This window comes from Oryctolagus cuniculus, chromosome 15 (assembly GCF_964237555.1).
Source record: "Oryctolagus cuniculus chromosome 15, mOryCun1.1, whole genome shotgun sequence".
Classification (NCBI taxonomy): domain Eukaryota; kingdom Metazoa; phylum Chordata; class Mammalia; order Lagomorpha; family Leporidae; genus Oryctolagus; species Oryctolagus cuniculus.
In genome coordinates this window covers 31,563,839-31,583,041 of record NC_091446.1, presented here as the reverse complement: position 1 = coordinate 31,583,041, position 19,203 = coordinate 31,563,839, and the positions used below count along the sequence as shown (strand labels likewise).

The following is a 19,203-nucleotide window of genomic DNA, read 5'->3' as shown; positions in this document are numbered from 1 at the left end:
TCAGATCCACCTGCCAAGTTCTGGACTTCGCCTTTGCCCCTGCTTCCTTCCCACCCAACCCTGATGGCTCAGCCCAAAAGCGGCGCAGGGACTGGTGACCTCAAAGCAGGTGGGGTGGTCGGAAGGACTGGGACCTCAGTGACAACTACGCAGCCACGAAACAGGCTGTGTAGTCCTAGTTCTGGATTCTGAATCCCGCCTCCGTCATCAGCATGAGACACCTGAACCCAGACTGCTGCACCCTGGGATCCCTGCCAAGAGCCAAGGTCGGGGGGGGGGTGGGGGGGTGCTGCACCTTTTCAGTGAAGATACTGGCTCCGTGTGCGGTAGCTGAGCTCGCGATGGCTTCGGAGAGGGCGCCCATGCCACCCTGGACGTAACCCCAGGCGCCCTGCCTCCCCTCCAGGGCCCCCATCACATGGTGCAGCAGCACGTACCTGAGGCAGAGCGACGGAATCGGGGACTGTGGGTGGCTTTCAACCTCTCGGTGGAGTTTGAGGCACGAATATTCCCTGCCGCCTTGCGCCTGCAGTGCCCTCTCAGCTCCCCTCCCCCCAGCCCTTGCCCGCCAGCCCTGGAAGGAGCTCAGGGCTCTCGCAGGAGCGCTCTGCTCTCCCATTCCTCACTCGCTGCCCACGTGTCCACGTCTACCTGCAAATCCCGAGTGCCTTCTGGGGGATCGCAGCACTCCCCTGGGCTGCAGCCGCATGTGCAGCTACCCCCACACGTCTCCACTTCAACACATCCCCTTCCCCTACACCCCTTCTCCTTCCTGGTGAATACAGGTTCCAACAGAAACATAGGTGTCAACCTTGACCCCTACCCGTCCCTCCTCATCAGCAACCAGCTGAACGCTGCCAGCTCAGCCTCTGAAGGGCACTCGGAGCCACCGGTTCCCTGCAGCCCCCTCTTCTCTCCATTAGGCTGCACAGAGCTACCCCGACTGCACCACCTTGGCCTGTGCTTCCACCCTGCAGATGTTTGTCCCTGCAGGTCCCGGAGCCCCGTCCCAACGCCCGCCATGCTCAGTCCTCCTCCCCTTGCTGCCCTAAGGGTATGGGCCAGGCCCCTGCAAGCCCTGCGGCCTGGGCACCCACGTTCCTTCCAAGCCACCCCTCTTCAGGTCCTTGGGTGGAGACTCCTCCCCTCCACTCCAGCCTGGGCCCTGCTCTCCGGCAGCCTGGAGCCTTCCTCACTCCTCTTCTGCTTAGCTGATTTCTCCTGCTCCTTCAGGTCTCAGAAAACACATCTCTTCCCCGCGGAGGCCTTCTCTGCCCTTAGGCCCCCTGTTCAGCCTCCTATCTTACACTCTCGACACTTCCATTGATGCTCCGAGTCTCTCCCTCCCATTACGGTTCCTGATCTGGTCACCATCCTACCCTAGTAGCTGGCACGGGCATGTGCTCATCAGTGTTTGTTGAAAGAGCCAAGATAAAAACAAATCACTTGAAGGCACATTTCACAAGCTGCGCAGGAGCTGAGCCTCCCAGAGACCCAAAGAGAAAAGGACTGGAGGCCCCTGGTGGGAGGTGCGGATTGGCTGGGCTGCCGCAGAGCTCGGCCGAGGGGTAGCAGCTGCCGCCAAGCCCTTTCCCCGGCCCTGGGCCCTGGGGGCCGGCATCCCGTGTGCAGGACAATCCTGCCACGGCATGTGCTCCTGCCGGGGGAGAAAAGCCACCTTTTCCAGTGCTGCATCCTCCGCTGCACTGGAAATGGAGCAACACTTGGCAGCACACACACACACACACATGCACAACACACACACGTTCACAGACATGCACCTGCAAATGCACAATATACACACACACATACACAGATGTACAGTATGCATGCACACATACACAGACATGCACATACCCACATGTACACACACAAATGCACAACACAGACACACATGCACACACAAATGCAGAATACACATGTACACAAAGGTGCAAATAGACATGCACGATAGAAACACAGGTGCACACACATAAACATACAGGCACACACACACGCATGATCCACATACAAATGCACAATACATACACACGCACACACAGGGACACCCACATGCAGAAGCACATAGGCACACCACATGCACACACACCCCTCCTTTCCTGATACACAAGGGGCTCATCAAGTAATCCCATCACCACAGTCTTCACTGTGTCTGACTGCCACCTCTCGGACTGGGCTGAAAGTGCACATCCCATGTACCCTGAGAAAGGCAGTTCTCTGTGCTGCCACACGTGTGTATGTATGTGCATGTCTATCCATGTATGTGTGCATGTGCATGTGTGCATTGTGTATATGTCTGTGTACATGTATGTATGTGTGTGTATGCATGTATGTGTATGTGTGTGTGTGCGTGTGTGCGTGTGTGCGTGTGAACAGAACAGTGGCAGAGGAGTGACAGCCGGCTTTGTAGGAGGCTGGGAGTGTGAGGAGAGGAAGAGTGGAAGGGGCAGGAAGGGAGTAAAGGAGGCATTCCTGCTGAGCTATCACACTGCGAGGAGGGGGCGAGGCTTTTCTTAGTGAAACAGCACAGAGCAGTAAATAGGGAAGATTTTGGGAGTTCAAATTGGGCTAGAAGTCAGCTCCCCCACTTATTGGCTGTGTGATTTTGGGCAAAACAACACCCCTCTCTGAACTACAGTTCTCAGACATTGCTTGGAGGGTTAAGCCAATGAGGCCTCAAGTGTTTGGCTCATGGGGCTCATGCTGGGGGGAGGTCGTGGTCACTGCTGTCCTCATTCTGTTCCACTTCTGCCGCCCCCACCCCTTGCTCACCCACTTCCTGGAGTATGGGGACTCATCATGGCTCCAATCACAGCATCTGTGGCCAGAGTGGCTTTCAGTGGCTCCGACTCAAACCAGTGATCCAGCACCTGGACAGCAGAAGAGCAGGGAGTGGGTTCAGGGGCCTCAGGGGCCTGAGGGGAGGGAGGGTCCCCCTTAGTGCATGGTGGGGCCTGGGAGGTGGCCGGGAGTTACAGACCTTGGAGATGGGAGCCACGAGCACCTGGTAGTACTGGGGAAGCTGCGCTCCCAGGATGCGGCCTAGGAGAGGGGTCACACAGCATTCATTGAGGCAGGCGGCACAGAGACTCCAACCTGGCTGGGGTGGCTGGGGTGGCAGGGGCATGGGGGGAGGCCGGGAGGTGGGGGTGGGAGGCCGCGTGGCACAGCAAGTGCGGGCAACAGATCCTGGGCTGTGGTTTGCTCCCCGGAGGTCCCTGTGCTGGAGGCTTGGTCCCCATGTGTGGTGCGGACATGATGGGGCCTGGTAGAGGCAATGAGGTCACGGGCTCCACTTCACAGGTGGACTGATGCTGTCTCCTCCTGGTTCTATAAATAGGGAGCCTGGCATGCTCCCATCTGTCTCTAGCCTCCTGTTCACCACGATGGACCTCTTGTTCAACCTGCTGCCAGTGCCAGGCAATCATAGCAACACAAAAAGGACTTGGCCTCTCAGCATGGCCATATCTGTAACCTGGGCTATCGTGAGGATGAACGAGGCACAGAGAGCATTTCACAGGAACCGATCACCCTTTGGCTGCTGGGTTTAGCTTTGGACATCTTTTACCTGCCCCTACCCCCTCACTTCGAACCTGGAGGCAACAAACACCCTGAGGCTGGCTAACCCATCCCTCTGGTAGTGGGTTCAGGTCACTTTTGAGAGTAACTGGTCACCAATGCCTTGAGGGCAGGGGTCATGGTCCCCAGCTCTTGGGGCTCTGATGCCTGGTTCTGGGCCTGGCACACAGCAGCTGTTGAGTCAATGCATTGGATGGTGCTCTGAGATGCATTTGTGATAGCTTCCACCTCTCCCCAATTCCCCACTCCTGGCTGTGTAACCGGCAGTGCCGCCCACTCTCTGCAGCTGGCACTCACCCACACCCTGCCCAGCCTGGGGAATGTTTCCAGATGTGACACAAACCGAGGCCTGCGAAAGGCCTGAATGTGGGGCTTGCCCTCTGAGCTCCCTCCATTGACGTGAGAAGTCCATGGCCAGTCTAGCATGCTGCTTTCAGGAGGAGGATGAAAGCCACTGGGAGCAGAGCTGCCTCTGCCACGACTACGTGCGTGAGACCAGCCCAGATCAGCTGAGCCAGGGGCTTACCCGAGCCACACAGACACATGGGAATACAGGCTTATTTTTTATTTGTCACTGGAGTTTTGTGGTGTGTGTGCTTCCATAGCCAACTGCTTGAGTATTTTTCTAAGATACAGAAGTTAAGCTGATCTGCATCTGCTAAAGGGTGTTAGAAAATAATAGCATGCCTGGTGAGCCTTCCTTTCTGATTCCCACGGCAGACATCACTAATTGATCATAGAACATGTTCTTGCTAAACCCAAATCTAGCATCCCTCTTGTATGGGGGAAGCTCTTAGAGTCCTGCTGCTCCCTATTTATTATTCTAGCCATGGCTTTGGTGACGAGCTCTGTGCTGGGTTTGACCAGCTTCACCCAGCAGAACCCCAACAGCATCATCCCCCAAACGATGCAGTATAGCAACCGTTCACACAGCACTTACTCTGTATGAGGTGTTATAATTGACCTAGAGAGGATTTAAGTATAAGGGAGGATGTGCATCTATTATATATAAATATTATGCCATTTTACATAAGGGAGATGAGCATCCAAGGATTTTGGTATCTTCAGGGGGTCCTGGAACCAACCCAGTGTAGATAACGAGGAAGGCTCTATTTTTAGACCAAGACTTTCTCAGTAAAGTGCTCTGAACATCCCTTGGGGCTGCCTTGGAGGGGAAGGGTGCCATCCAGGCATCAGGAACACAGGCTCACACGCCGGCCGAGAGGGTCACTTCTCACGCCTGGGGACTTACCTGCCTTCAGCAGAGGCATGAGTGTGGACAGCGACTTGAGCCTTTGCAGCAGGCGGCCCTGCTGGAGGGCCGCCAGGTCCACAGGGGCTGCGTCCAGCAGGGGGTCAATTGCTAAGATCAAGCGGCTCAGGAACTCCTCGTACCTGGGAAAGGCCTGGAACAGAGCTCTAAGTCAGGGCCCCTTGGCCCGAATCCTATGAGGACCTGGTTCTACGCCTGTCCCCCAGCTGAGCCCTGGAGGCACCCAGGCCCTGCTCTGCGGAATCATCCAGCCCTAGGTCTGTGAGTTGATGACAACACCAGGGAGAGGGTGCCAGAGGAGTCGGGAGACCTGGGCAGTGGGAGAGCCACCTGCGGTGGTGACAGGGACCAGAGGTTCATGCTGGCTAAGACCAGTCAGCAGCCACCAAAAACTGGCCGGGTCCCTGGTGTGGTCTCTGATAAACCACGGAGTCCCTTAGAAGGTTCTGCTCATGGCCTTTTGCCCTTCTGTCCTTTACCCCATCTCCCAGATCGCTGCTGGCTCTCTCCTGCCCTGCAGCGTTGACACACTACCTGGCCACACACAGGCGCCCCGCCTGCATCTCTCACCTCTCACCATCTCTTCCTGCCCGGCTTCTGGACCACACCCTTTCTTCACCGGGTGGGCTGCAGGAGCCAGGAGGGAGGCCGGGGCCACCAGAGCCCTTTCTTGATTCTCAGCCCAGAGCTTTTAACTTGGTTCTTCTCTACCCATGGAATTTCAAGAAGCCTTGCACAAGGAAAGGTTGTGTGTGGATGGACATTTGAGAGGCCTGGGTAGAAGTGAAGTTAAGGGGCTTCCTGCAGAGTAGGCCTTTTGTGACAACCTGCAAGGACAGGACCAGGGATCGGGCCCTTTCTACCCCCCTGCAATGGGAGCTGGGCCGGTGCCTCCTGCTTGTGGGATCACCACTGTGCGGGCCCAGCCACCGGCCTGCAGGCCCTCGCCCCAGCCCCGTGCTCCTGAGCCAGGCAGCATTAGCAGGGACAGTGGAGGTGCAGCACAATCCACTTTTTCAGAGCTGAGCTCCCTCGAGCTGGCATTTAGGCCAGCAGTTAAGACATCTGTGCCCCACACTGGCATAGCCTGGCTTTGGCTCCTGACTCCTGCCATTGCAGACCCTGAGAGCCAGCAGCGATGGCTCAAGTAACTGGGTCCCTGACTCCCCTGTGGGAAACCTGGATGAAGCTCTCTGCTCTCAGCCTCAGCCCCAGCTCAGGTTTGGGCATCTTTAGCTTTGGACGTTTGGGGAGTTTGGACGTTTGGGGAGTGAACCAGCAGATAGGAACTCTGTGTCTCTGGCTCCCAAATACATAAATTTAAAACAATAAACTAAAAACACCAAGCTCCACAGGTGATTCTTCTCATCAGCAGGCTTGGCTACTGCTGGCCAGAGAGCAGCGTGCGCTGTGCCTGGGGCTGTTTCGGTTTTGCCCATCACTAGATTAACACAACAGGGAGCAACACACTTGGATTGTATTAGCATAGATTCTTCTTATAAACGTATTTCCACTGGGATATGGCTTAATACTACGCCTTCAGCTGATAGCCAGACTTGGCACAAAAATGGCCCTTTGGACACTTTCTATGCTGCACACTCAGTAGCGACGTCATCCGGGGACTCGTCGGGCAGAGCCACCCGAGGGTCCCAGGATGCAGTCCCTGGGACTGTGTTCCCATGATGGCAGTCTTCCTTTCCCAGAACCGCATGTCGCGCGATGCTTTCCTGCCCTGGGCCGCAGGGGCCTGGGGCCGACTCGAATGAATCCTTATTTCGTTCTCCTGCCTGAAGGTCCTGGTGCACTCCATTCTAGCCTTAGCTGACCCTCCTCTTCCCTCCGTCTCCGTCTGCGCCTCTGTGCACTCTGATATGGACACCCACTTAGAATTCTGCCTGGAGGTGGGAGGGACATGGGCACACACAGCGTCTTCCCGGCCCAGGAAACCCAGCAGGCGACACACACCTGACACACACAGGTCCGAGGCCCCCCGCACCTGCTGGGCTCAACCCCAATGCTCCATCCCCTCTCCTCCCACTGATTGAGATGGAAGCGGGTGCAGAGCCCTCCCGTGGAGGCAGAGGGGCCTGTCCAAGCCCCCATGGCCTTTGGACAATGTGTTCTAGGGGATTTCCAAGCAGGCCCATTTCCTCTCAACAGCCACCTCCAGGCTGGCGAGGGACAGGGACGGCGGTCACCGGTCACTTTCCCTACCTGGGCGTCCTTCTGTGAGAAGCGTGCGATCTGCTTCTGGTTTTCCACCGCGTCTGTGCCCAGCAGGAGGGACCTGGGCACCCTGCTCCCCACGCCCTCTTCCAGCATGGGGGTGAAAGAGTGCGGGTTTCGGAGGTGAAGCCTCAGCCCGTGTTTCTGCAGAACACAAACAGAGCAGCAGCTGAGGGATTGCCGCCTGTGCCCGAGCCTCCTCCAGTGGTGCTCATGTGGCCAGTTAGGTGCCTGTGTGCGGTTCCCGAATGTGGCCCTGCTTCCTGTTTCTGTAACATAAGTTTATCAGAAGTCCATTGCCTGGGGCCGGCGCTGTGGCGTAGTGGGTAAAGCCACTGCTTGAAGTGCCGGCGTCCCATATGGGCACTGGTTCAAGTCTTGGCTGCTCCACTCCCCTATCCAGCTCTCTGCTGTGGCCTGGGAAAACAGCAGAAGATGGCCCAAGTCCTTGGGCCCCTGCACCCGCATGGGAGACCCGGAAGAAGCTCCAGGCTCCTGGCTTCGGATCAGCACAGCTCCAGCTGTTGTGGCCAACTGGGGAGTGAACCAGCGATGGAAGACCTCTTTCTCTCTCTCTGCCTCTTCTCTTTCTGTGTAACTCTTTCAAATAAATAAACAAAATCTAAAAAAAAAAGAAGTCTATTGCTACACTGTATCAGAATAAGGCATATCACACCACACCATTCCACACCTCACCATATCACACTATACCAAACCACACCTCACCATATCACACTATACCAAACCACACCACGCCACACCACACTATACCAAACCACACCATGCCACAGCATATACTATATATCAAACTACAGCATACCATACCACAATATGCTATATACTATATCACACCATATCACTCCACACACTACTTACCAAACTACTCCACACATTCTATATACCAAACCATGCCATATTGTACCATATACCATATTATACCATAATGTGCCATGCTACAACATATTATATACCACACCACGCCACATCACACCATTCCCTGTGCCAGAGACCATCCTCGAGTTTATAATAATTAGCCGACAATGACTCTGGAAGAATTACAACCCTCTTTGTACAAGGGTAACAATGCAGGTTCAGAGAAGTTAAAAACCTTGTCCCTGGTCACTCTGCGAGGTGGACTTGGGCTTCAAAATAAGATCTCTGTGCCTGCCAAGCCCTGGCTCTCAGCACTAGGTTAGAACTGCCCTACTGCAGAAATAAATAGCCCAAACTGAGGAAGACACAGGAAAGCACTGGTTGCGTGAAAATCTGCACTTGCAAGGAAGATCAATTATTTACACGGAAAACTTGTGTGTACTTTGTAGGGGCACTTACCCTAGGAATGCTCTCAATGGAGGTCCCCTGGTGCATTTAAAGCGTGACTTGATTCACCAAGGCCTGCCTGGCTCACAGAACCCTCCACAAGCATCTACAACACCTGGGGCGCGCTGCTCCCCCCGCGAGCCCTACTGCCCCCGTGGGCTCCAGATCTGCAGTCCACTTCCTCGTCCCTGCCCCCAACCTGCATGGCTTCTCTCCGAAGCACTTGTCGCCACATGGCCAGCTCCTCTCCCTCCTGCGGAAGGTCAGCTCCCTGAGGTCAGGGGCTCGCTCTGCTTTTCTCCTGTTCATCCCCCACTGTAGACAGAGCAGGCAGCAAGTCCTCTGTCGATCAAAAGCTGACAGCTACGCTGCCGACAGTGGACGGCTCCAGGGCACGGCGAGAGAGAAGCGTTAGCCAGGCAGAAAGACCCTGCTGGCGACTGTAGCTGGAGCCGCCCAAACCAGGAACCCTACAGGTGCAGAGGCTCCACATGGCATTGAGCGCTCCGCTTCTTAGCAGTTCCCACACTGATGGGGTTCGGGCCGGGAGACCATGTGGTCCATCCTAACACCGAGACGACTAAGTTGGAGAGTTGGGGGAGCTTCCCGCTTGCCCCTGTACATACAGTGGATTCTTCTATTTATTTATTTATTTGAGAGGTAGAGTTACAGACAGTGAGAGAGAGAGACAGAGAGAAAGATCTTCCTTCTGCTGGCTCACTCCCCAAATGCCCACAACAGCCAGAGCCGAGCTGATCTGAAGCCCAGAACCAGGAGCTTCTTCCAGGTCTCCCACGGAGGTACAGGACTTGGGCCATCTTCTACATGGCTTTTCCAGGCCACAGCAGAGAGCTGGATTGGAAGAGGAGCAGCCAGGACTAGAACCGGTGCTCATATGGGGTGCTGGCACTGCAGGTGGAGGATTACTGCGCCACAGCGCCGGCCCCACAGTGGATTCTTTTTTTTTTTTTTTTTTTTTTTTTTTTTTTTTTTTGACAGGCAGAGTGGACAGTGAGAGAGAGACAGAGAGAAAGGTCTTCCTTTTGCCGTTGGTTCACCCTCCAATGGCTGCCGTAGCCGGCCTGCTGCGGCCGGCGCACCACGCTGATCCGAAGGCAGGAGCCAGGTACTTGTCCTGGTCTCCCATGGGGTGCAGGGCCCAAGCACTTGGGCCATCCTCCACTGCACTCCCTGGCCACAGCAGAGAGCTGGCCTGGAAGGGGGCAACCGGGACAGAATCCGGTGCCCTGACCGGGACTAGAACCCGGTGTGCCGGCGCCGCAAGGTGGAGGATTAGCCTAGTGAGCCGCGGCGCCAGCCCCAAAGTGGATTCTTTAACCTCAGGAGGCATCCTCAGCTCCTCTGTCCCTCACCCTCAACATCCCACGCATTGCCACGTGTTGCGAACGCCACCTGGGAAGTTGGCCATTTCCGTCACATCTGCCGCCCTCAGCCTGAGCCCGTCTTGAGAAGCGCTGCAGCAGCTGCCGTGCTGGCCCGCGCTGTCCACTCCCGTTCCCACCGTGACCCACACCAGCCCGACGGTGCCACGTCGTGAAGGCCATCACTGCTCTCTGAGAAAACACCTCTGCTGAGCTCCCGCGGCACTGGTGTGGAGTGAGCCTCCTGGTCCTGGCCGCAAGGCCCTGTCTGCACTAGCCTCCGTCCCCTCGCCCCTGCGCATCACCTGGCTGCTCTGGCCACAGCGGCCTTCCTCCACTGCCCTTTGGCCGAAATTCTCTCTGCTCCAGTGGCCGCGTGGCTCATGACCTCTTGGCATTCAAATGTCACCTCTTCAAGGAGGACTTCGGGTTACCGCTCTCTCTGTTCTATTGCCTCGTTTCTTTATTTCCTGGTACTATCCCTGTCTATCTGAACTTCTCTTGCTAAGAGCAGACCCTCTGCCTCCCCGATTCACTGCTGTACCCTTGAGGTGTCTCAGAAACACTCGCCTGATGTACAAATCCATAGCCTCCCTCCCACCGCCCCGGCATGGGAGCCGGCGGGAACCCAAGAGTTACTTCAAGGGTAATGCATGGAATGTGAGTAAGTTTTGGTTCCAGGACTTTCTCTTGTATGAAGCCTGTGGCATTCTTGGTGGTTTTAACTGCAGAGTAAGAAGGAGAAAATTCAACGATCCCTGGGTTAGACCTACCATGGGGTTCTCCGCTGAGGTAAACAGAACAACAAGCAGTCCCCCCACGCCTACCTCCTGGGCTCCCCCAGGAGATGGCTCAGCGTGCACAGCCAGCCCAGGAGGGAATAGCAGGGAAGGGGCAAGGTGGCTGAGGGACCACTGGTCTGGGGGACTTCAGGACAGAGTCAAATTCAGGGTCTCCTGTTTCACAGAGACCCAGAGACCCCCACCCCCGAACCAGACCTGCCCCCGAGAGCCGGGGACTCCCCCTTCCCCACATTCCCCAGGCCTTGCTGGGGACCTGCTGGCTTCAGAGTCCTGGCTCCTACAGGTTTTCAGGAGAAGGAGGCAGCAAAGGCACACAGCTGAGACCTGGAGGTCTCTGAGGGAGGGCAGGGGTTGCCTCTGGCCGTGAGGTCAAAGCTGGCCCGGAGGGAGGTGGGACACGGGGGATGAAGTCTCCCTTCCCCCAGTGCAGGGGCTCTGCCCTCCCAGCATGGACTCTGCCGCTTCGTGTGGGGCCACTGTGGAAGCAAATTCACTGTAGACAGGACTGGCAGGTGCCTCAACCCTGGGCTCACAGTGAGGCAGGGGCGGGGCAAAGACCTGAGAGCCTGAAGGCCCTGGTCAGGCTCCACCAGGGCTTGGCAAGCCTTGCACAAAGGCTCCCAGGATCCCCTCTGCACAGCCCAGTGGCCAGGGGAGGCGGCAGTCCCCGGTGCCCGCCTCCTGCTCCAGCTGCCGCTGGCAGAAGCAGGGCTCACAAGGCTGCTCTCACCGCAGGCAGGTGTCCCAGGAGGCTCGGGTGAGACTCCAGCAAGTGATGGGGGCAGGGCAGAGCAAAGTGTGTTTTTCTAAAAAGGTCTCATTTTTCTGTGGAATTTCCCAATTTTTTTTTTTTTTTTTTGACAGGCAGAGTGGACAGTGAGAGAGACAGAGAGAAAGGTCTTCCTTTGCCGTTGGTTCACCCTCCAATGGCCGCCGCGGCCAGCGTGCTGCGGCTGGCGTACCGTGCTGATCCCATGGCAGGAGCCAGGTACTTCTCCTGGTCTCCCATGGGTGCAGGGCCCAAGCACCTGGGCCATCCTCCACTGCACTCCCTGGCCACAGCAGAGAGCTGGCCTGGAAGAGGGGCAACCGGGACAGAATCCGGCGCCCCGACCGGGACTAGAACCCGGTGTGCGGGAGCCGCAAGGTGGAGGATTAGCCTAGTGAGCCACGGTTCCGGCTCCTATACTACATTTCTTAACCAGTCATCAGTTAATGGACATCTGAGTTGATTCCATATTTTAAGACCCTGGGTGGAAGGCATGGCCCCCATGTGGGCCAGACAGGTCCTCAGAAGGGAGAGAGGGAGGCCCCAGGTGGGGGTGGGGGCATCACCCTGGCACATCACAGGCATCACAGGGATCCCATGGAGGGTGGGGGACATGGAGCTCTGCCCACCACCATTCCCAGCCCCCCGGGGCTGCTCTACCTTCAGTTCCAGGTCGGTGTAAATCTGCGGCCTGAGCAGGCTGAGGAGGTAGGACGCTCGGGAGAACTTGAACCCTGGAAAGAAACCAGGTGGTGTCAGTCACCAGCAGTCACTCCCGCACCCCCCACACCGCCTCTCCTGGCTCACCTGGGACGATCTCCTCGGTGACAGCTGCGCCCCCGATCACGTGGCGCCTCTCGAAGACCACCGTGTTCACCCCCAGTCGCTGCAGGTACGCCGCCTGAGGGGCACAGGGCTCCCCCATTACCCACGGGAAAGCCCGGGACTCTTGGGGCTGACCTGCACCTTCGGGTCCTCACTACGGGGCCAGCTCGTGCTGCTCCTGCCCTGGGAGTGCCTTCCCTTCACTCCCCTTCCATCCTCACTTTCCCAGATGTCTTCTAAGATCTGCCATGCCTGCCCCTGCCCTCTCCTTCCCGGCACAAGGGCACTGTCCCTCCCTAGAGGCCTGCCGCCCGGACACTCACGTTGCACCCTGCCCACCCTGTCCCATGCTGGCTGGACTCGGAAGGTGAAGCCAGGCTGCTTCGGGTCAGCTGCTCGTTCTCTTCCTGCAGGTGCCTGAACGTAACAGTACTCGCTCTGCCTGCTCCATCGGGCTGCTGTGAGCTTGAACAGTCGGTCCCTAAATGGGGCTTAGCACAGTCCCGGCGCTGGGGGTGGGTGTGATGCGTGAGGCTGTGGTTACAGGGGGCAGTGATGCAGGGGCCCCTTAGTTTCCCCCCAACTTAGTGGGAAACAATACATCTTTGTTGCCTGGAGCTGGCTGTGAGTCTCTAGTCCCACAGTGCTGGTCTCCCCAAGAACACAACACGACGTCCCAGAATGCAGTGCAGAAGTCCGACCTTTAAAACAAGTCCACTTGGCAGCCACTACCGTGGCCCAGCACCGCGAAGGCGTCATCTCGTTTCATGCGCTCTGCCCTCCTAGAGGTAGGCGCTCAGATGAGAACACCCAGCTTCAGAGAGGGGAACGGCTCATCTCGGGGTCCCAGAGCAATGAGCGGCCGTGTCGGGGATCCCAGGAGCTATCCTCTGAACACCCCTCCCCGCGGAGGAGGAAAAAGGAGCAGCCCTGAGCTGGGAAGCACACGGAGGGGCCGTGTTATTCTCCCATTGGCCATGGTCATTTCACAGAACGACCACCTCGAACACGGCGCCTCTGGGACCATGATGCATGAGACGGAGCAAGCACAGTACAGTTCTCAGCACAGATGAAAGCTAGGTCACAGTGGCACCTACAGGACCCCAGACACCTGCGCCCTCAGCTAGAACAAGGGGCTGCTACGTCTTCCCCAATTCCTCACGCAAGTCTCCCCTTCCGGGTCTAAGATTTGCTGAGATACCGGGTCCGAGGGCTGTCCCAATTTCTGACAGCCTAGAATTGAGAGCACACCCCACTTTCTTAGACCCCCTCCAAATCCACCTAAGCTCACACCCTGGAAAAGTTTCTTTCTTGCTGAGACGGCCCGAGGACCCCGGGGGTGCGTCTCCCTCACTGCACTGGGTAACAAGCCGAGCAGAGCAGCCGCGGGACCTTCCTGGCACTCTGTGGCTGAGGGGCATCCACACGAGCCTCCTCGGCCAGCAGCTTCTCATCACAGGAGCCCCGGTGTGTGAGAAGCATCACGGCCAGGTCCTCGAGCCACGAGACCTCGACCTGCAAGCAGCTCTGTGCGGGAGGCACTGTTACTCTCCCTTGACCAGCTCAGAGAGGCGGAGGGATTAGTCTTAAGCTTTATGGACAGAAAGTGGCAGAGCTGGGAGATGAGATCTTGTTTGAGGAATAGAAAATCAATGTTGTAAATTACAGATCAGGGCAAGCATTTGGCCTAGCTGTTAAGATGCCGCTTGGGATACCCACATCCCATATTGCAGTGCCGGGGTTCAGGTGCAGGCTCTGCTTCCTACTACCGCTTCCCGACAACGCATTCCTGGGAGGCAGCAGGTGATTGTTCCCGTAACCCAGATGGGAGATCCAGATTAAAAAAAATTTAATGTATCTTAATAGCAGAGAGAGAGAGAGAGAGAAAAATCGTCTATCCATTGTTCACTCTCCAAATGCTGTAGCTGTGGGGCTGAGCGAGGCTGAAGCCAGGAGCCTGGAACTCAACCTGCATCTCCCATGTAGGTGGCAGGGACTCAAGTACTTGGGCCATCCAGGGCATGCTTTAGCACGAAGCTGGAATTGCAAACAGAGCGGGGGCTCGGAGCCAAGCACTCCAATATGAGATGTGTGTATCCCAAGGAGCATCTTGACCACTGAGCCCAGTGCCTGCTCTTGGAGACCCAGATGGAGCTCCTGGCTCCTGGCTTTGGCCTGGCCCAGCCCTGGCTGTTGTGGGCATTTTGGGAGTGAACCAGTGGATGGGAGATCTCCCCCCCCCCCCAACTGTGGTGTCCCTCTGTCTCTGTGCCTTTAAACAAGAAAATGAAATTACTGATCAGTTGTCATATAAGTTTCCCTGTAAGACGTGCGTGTGGAATGGATGTGTCACCTGCAGGAGTCAGATTGAGCATCAGGCCCTCAGCACCCCATGTTGTTTCTCTGAGCGCCCCCAAATTGATAGATTCCACGTCCTGTGGCCTTGACTGCTCTCAGTGGCTTCCTAGGGAGTTCACGGACTCAGGCTAGAGGAGCAGGGCCTGAGCTGGGATCCTGCGCTGGCTCAGCCTGGGGTCTAGAAGCCAGCTGTGCCACAGACAGGGGCCCCAGGCCTCTGCTAGCCCGGCCGCCTCTCCTCTGTTTCCAGGTCGCTCTGGACATGCCGTGCTGTATACTCCAGGGGATAGGTCTCAGACTGAGCTGGGAGCACAGGGCTCTCTACATGAAGACTGCTCACAGCTACGAGTCAGCCCCAGGGACCCGATCCCCGGCTCCAGCCTGCTCCCAGGCGGCGTGGGTAACACACTTTCCCACCTTTTCACCAACTTGCTTCTGAGAGTCCCTGACCCTCCCACGGGGCACAGCAGCAACCACGAGCTTAAGGCCAGACAGGGAGGCGCACTGTCCATCCAGTCCTGCTCAGCACCGGGGACCTGGACCAGCTGCCTTTTCCTCTCTGCGGTTGCCTTTATGCTGCTAGCTTGCACCTGCTCCCTGCTCCAGCCCACCCCACAGCTGCTGAGAGCCATAGGCCTGGGGGCCACCGAAGGGGAGCCAAGTGGGAGCTACTCACAGCCACCAGCCCGTTGTGTCCTGCAACGAGACAGAGGGGAGGGGAAGACAGCGTCACTGGGCAGAGGACAGGCAGACGCTGTCGCTCAGCCCTGTGAAAGTCCATCATGACCAGCACCCCCCCACACACACACACACTCAAGCTTCCCAGTGGCATCACCGGGGCTCCCACTGCTAGGGGAGGACCAGGGGACTGTGTCTGATGGCACAGCACAGCAGGGAAGGCAAATGCAGGTGGCTGGCAGGTGGGCGTGTCCCCTGTCCCCAGCCTGGTCTGGAACCGGCGGCCAGCCAGCCAGGCAAGTGCAGCTCATGGGCACAACTACTGTGTGGCTCACGGTGGGCGCGGTTGGGCCCAGAAGTGTTTATTCGCCTAGGGCTGCCTTTGCCCATCCCCAGGGATCCAAATGTGAATTTAGATCCAGAATGAAGTCTGCTCAGGCAGACTCGCTCTTCAGCAGAGAACAGGCCCAGGCAATTTCAGGGAGTCCGGGGCAGGCCTTGCGGGGACCCCCAGCCTGCTTCCCTCCTTGCTGACAGGCAGTCGCTCAGAGCCTTTACAGGTGTCAGGGGACGCCATGATCCCTGAGCACCAACCCAGGGCTGACGCAAAGCAGGTGCTCAGGGGTTAATGTGACACAGCCACGGACAGGGGTGGCCCACGCCGTCAATTTCCTCGCGGCGGAGTGGGTTTCCTTTTAAATTTCCCTTCTGGAGACCCCCGGATTTTAGAGGTCACTGAGCCAGCTTCGCATCTGCAGAGGGAATCCCTCACACTGAGCTTTTCAACCCCTCTTGTCCAGGACCCTGGGGAAGACATGCACGTTCACGCCATGTCCTGGGCCACACACACACAGGTTCACAGACACGGATGTCAGGAGCCTGGAGGTGAAACGCAGGTGCTACTCCACATGGGTGCATTTCATGTTCAAAGTGTGCTGGCTGGTGTGCTATTTTTAAGTACTTTTGAAACCTTTCCTAAGACAGTTTTAAAAATACGCTGGTGGTGGCTCACGAGCGGGTGCACAGAGTCGCCTGGGGGGCCTTCTCTCGGTGCACACAACAAAGGAGAGGCGGGGAAGTCGGGAGTCCCGCCCACTCCTGCTGTTCACCCGGGGCCTGGTCTCAGAGAGGCTTTAAATCCCGGAGCAGCAGAGCAGGGGGAGATGCAGCAAGTGAGGAGGAGAGCCCGTGGGCCATGCAGTGCACCCACACCTGGGCAGGCCCGTAATAAAATATGGGAACCATTGGTCTTGTAATTAGTGAGTGCCAATCACCAATCTTGGAAAATGGATAGAATCCTCCAGACCACCGGGTCCAGTTCAATCACGACGCACAGGCCCATGCAGGCAGGGAGACTTCAGATGACAAAGGTCCAGGAATCCCCCAGCCGAGGGCTCCTCCCCCAGCCCTGAGGCTGCCAGCCTGGCTCAGGCCCAGGTTGCCCCCAGGGGTCCTCCAGCAGCATGCGTGGCCCCTGTGGCACTGGCAGGATTGAGGTGCTGGGCGTCACCTCCCATCGTCAGGATCCTAATCCCCAGACAGCAGGCCCTGGAATCTGTGTTTTCCCAAGCCCCTTGGGTCATTCTCAGGCACACTGAGTCCATGACTGAATCAGGGTCATCTTGGAGGTGCGGCCATGCACCGGTGACTTCAGGGACTCAGCCATCACCATGACCTCAGCAGATGCCACTCAGTTCCTGCCCCGGGCCTGAAACGCCTTCAGCCTGAGCTTCCAGTCTGTCTGGCAATCACAGAAGCCGCCCAAGGGGCACACTCACACCTGCGGGCAGCTCACCAAGACAGCTGGTGACCCGCGGGGTCAACCTGGCCCCCCGGAGACAGCAGGTGTGGAAGGAGGCGAGGGGGCTTCCTTGTCTAGAGCCCACTTAGTGGGCGTGCTGGCGCTGGCTCCCACCCGCCCAGGGAGTTAGGGAGCTGGCTGTCAGAAATAGCCATTGTTAAAGATGAAAACTGATCAACTTACAATTAAACACATTCTATTGAAAACAAAGGGAATAAATAGTCAAGAATCATCACTTCCCAACAGTGCATCTGACTACTACCTATGTCTTTGTGGCCATTGGCCTTTGTGTATCTGGAAGGTGGACACAGGGAACAGAGGTGGGAAAATGCGAATCCAGGCATCCCTCTGTGCGGCGGAGGGGAGGGATGGTTCTCGGACCCCTGCAGGTACCAAACTCTGAGGCCGCTCAAACCCTTCAGGTAAGTGCTGTGATCTTTGCATATAAACTACGTAGTCCTCTGATGCTTTCAACATCTCTGGGCTATGTACAGTCTCTAAGCAATGAAAGTGCTGTGTGCATAGGTGCTAGACTGCACCACCTAGGGAATGATGGGAAAAGTCTGCACATGTGCAGTACAGACATGACCACTGCTGGCTTAACTACAAGGTACATGACCCGTGTTTAGTTGAACCTGTGCCTGTGGATCCTATGGACACAGAGAGCTGACCACCTATGTGTATCGTGTACATGTGTGCACATGTATGCATGGGCATGTGCCGCACATGTGCACATGCACACACTGATATGTGTGGATGTGCATGTATATACACACAATGTGTCCATGTGTACATGTACACACCCGTGTCTGTGTGGACATGTGGACAAGCATGTGTAGGTGCACGCATGTATAGATGCACAGGCACACACAATCTTCCTATTCAACATCTGCCAGCCTGCAACGACTGTTAGTATATACATACATGAAGAAATACAAGGGATGCCACTTGGGAGCCATGTTCCAAGCTTCTCTCTGCAGACTCAGCTGGAACCAACATTTCCGGGGCCCTGAGTGAGCGTGAATGGGACACCCCCAAGGGAAGGCCACCTGGCCCTGGGCCTGCTGCCTCACTCAGGCACCAGCGGGCTTGGGACTCCTGAGCCTGGGGGTCAGCCAAGCGCGGCAAGAGCACTGCAGCGTCCACCCGAGTTCCAGGGGGCAGGCAGTGGGGCGTCCCCTCTGCGGATGCGCAGTGGGGTCTCAGGCTGTTCTGGTTTTCCCAAAGTCCCTTTATGGAATGATTCCAGCTTCCATCAGCAACAGCGACCTGAGCCATGACGGAGTGGTGACTGGAACCCTGGCACAGGGGAGGCTGGCCTTCACTTAGCGCCACCCCAGGGCTCTTTCCTTCTGGCCCTGGGGTGCCACACACTTTCCCAGAACGTGTGGGAATGGCTAACTTGGCAGGAAACACACGGGAACCCCTAAGTTCACGGAGCTTCTCTTGTCATTCGAGAAGGCAAGAATTTGCCCCAGATCCCATGGCAACTTGATGGCAGAGTGCGCGGCAAACCCTGGGCGCCTGGCTCTCCACACTCCTGGCGGGGGAGCAGAGCGGAGCTCAGCCGCGGGCCTGCCTCCCCGCCGGCAGCTCGGCTGGGCCCCACTTGTTACCTGCTCCTATCACCACCGCGTTGTACTCGGGCTTCAGGCGTCCCTTGCCTACTGCATGAGCTTGTCTCCAGGCAGGGCACGGAGAGGGGCCCGCGGCCCTGCGGAGAGCACGGGCAGCCATGTCCGCTGAGGGCTGGCTCCACCCAGGCAAGGGAGAGGGGCGGGGAGACTGGAGGAAGAGGGGAGGAACTGCAGCCCTGCTGCTGGCTCTTGGCCCTGGGCCAGGACAACGGGGGGGGGGGGGGGGGGGGGGCGGGGGGGCGCTCGGCGTTCCTCCTGCTGAGACTGTGCGGGGCAGCATGGGAGCAGGTTGCCTATGAACCGGGCAGAAGTCCTGTGCCGCCTGCAGGACTCAGCGGAGTGAAACCGATTCAACTGTTTGTACAGGAAGGCGGGAGAACTCCCCACTGTGCACAGGAGGGTGCTGCGGCTCGGGCAGGGGCTGCGGCTCGGGCAGGGGCCGCGGCAGAGCCAGGCCAGGTAAGCACTGTGCTGCCCCACGTGACGGTTCTGTACCCTTCGGAAGCTCCCACAGCCACTGCCCAGAGCCTCAGAGCGACCCCGTTACCGCGG

At 57.4% G+C, this 19,203-nt stretch overlaps 1 protein-coding gene across 4 annotated transcripts in view; it reads right to left on the bottom strand.

The window, feature by feature from the left end:
- Positions 1-18,797, bottom strand: part of PYROXD2 (pyridine nucleotide-disulphide oxidoreductase domain 2) — a 28,154-nt gene extending 9,357 nt beyond the window's left edge. For 2 of the 4 annotated variants that reach the window (XM_051824054.2, XM_070058330.1), the window contains exons 1-9: positions 18,631-18,796; positions 15,212-15,231; positions 12,160-12,253; positions 12,013-12,086; positions 7,067-7,222; positions 4,832-4,985; positions 2,981-3,042; positions 2,773-2,870; positions 296-437 (exon numbers count right to left, since the gene is read on the bottom strand). In XM_051824054.2, coding sequence (XP_051680014.2) covers positions 296-437; positions 2,773-2,870; positions 2,981-3,042; positions 4,832-4,985; positions 7,067-7,222; positions 12,013-12,086; positions 12,160-12,253; positions 15,212-15,231; positions 18,631-18,751 — 921 coding nt within the window. In that variant the 5' untranslated portion in view covers positions 18,752-18,796. Of the gene's footprint in view, positions 1-295; positions 438-2,772; positions 2,871-2,980; positions 3,043-4,831; positions 4,986-7,066; positions 7,223-12,012; positions 12,087-12,159; positions 12,254-15,211; positions 15,232-18,630 lie in introns of all 4 variants that reach the window. The other 2 variants (XM_051824055.2, XM_070058331.1) reach the window with 2 other exon arrangements.
- Positions 18,798-19,203: the final 406 nt, after the last annotated feature.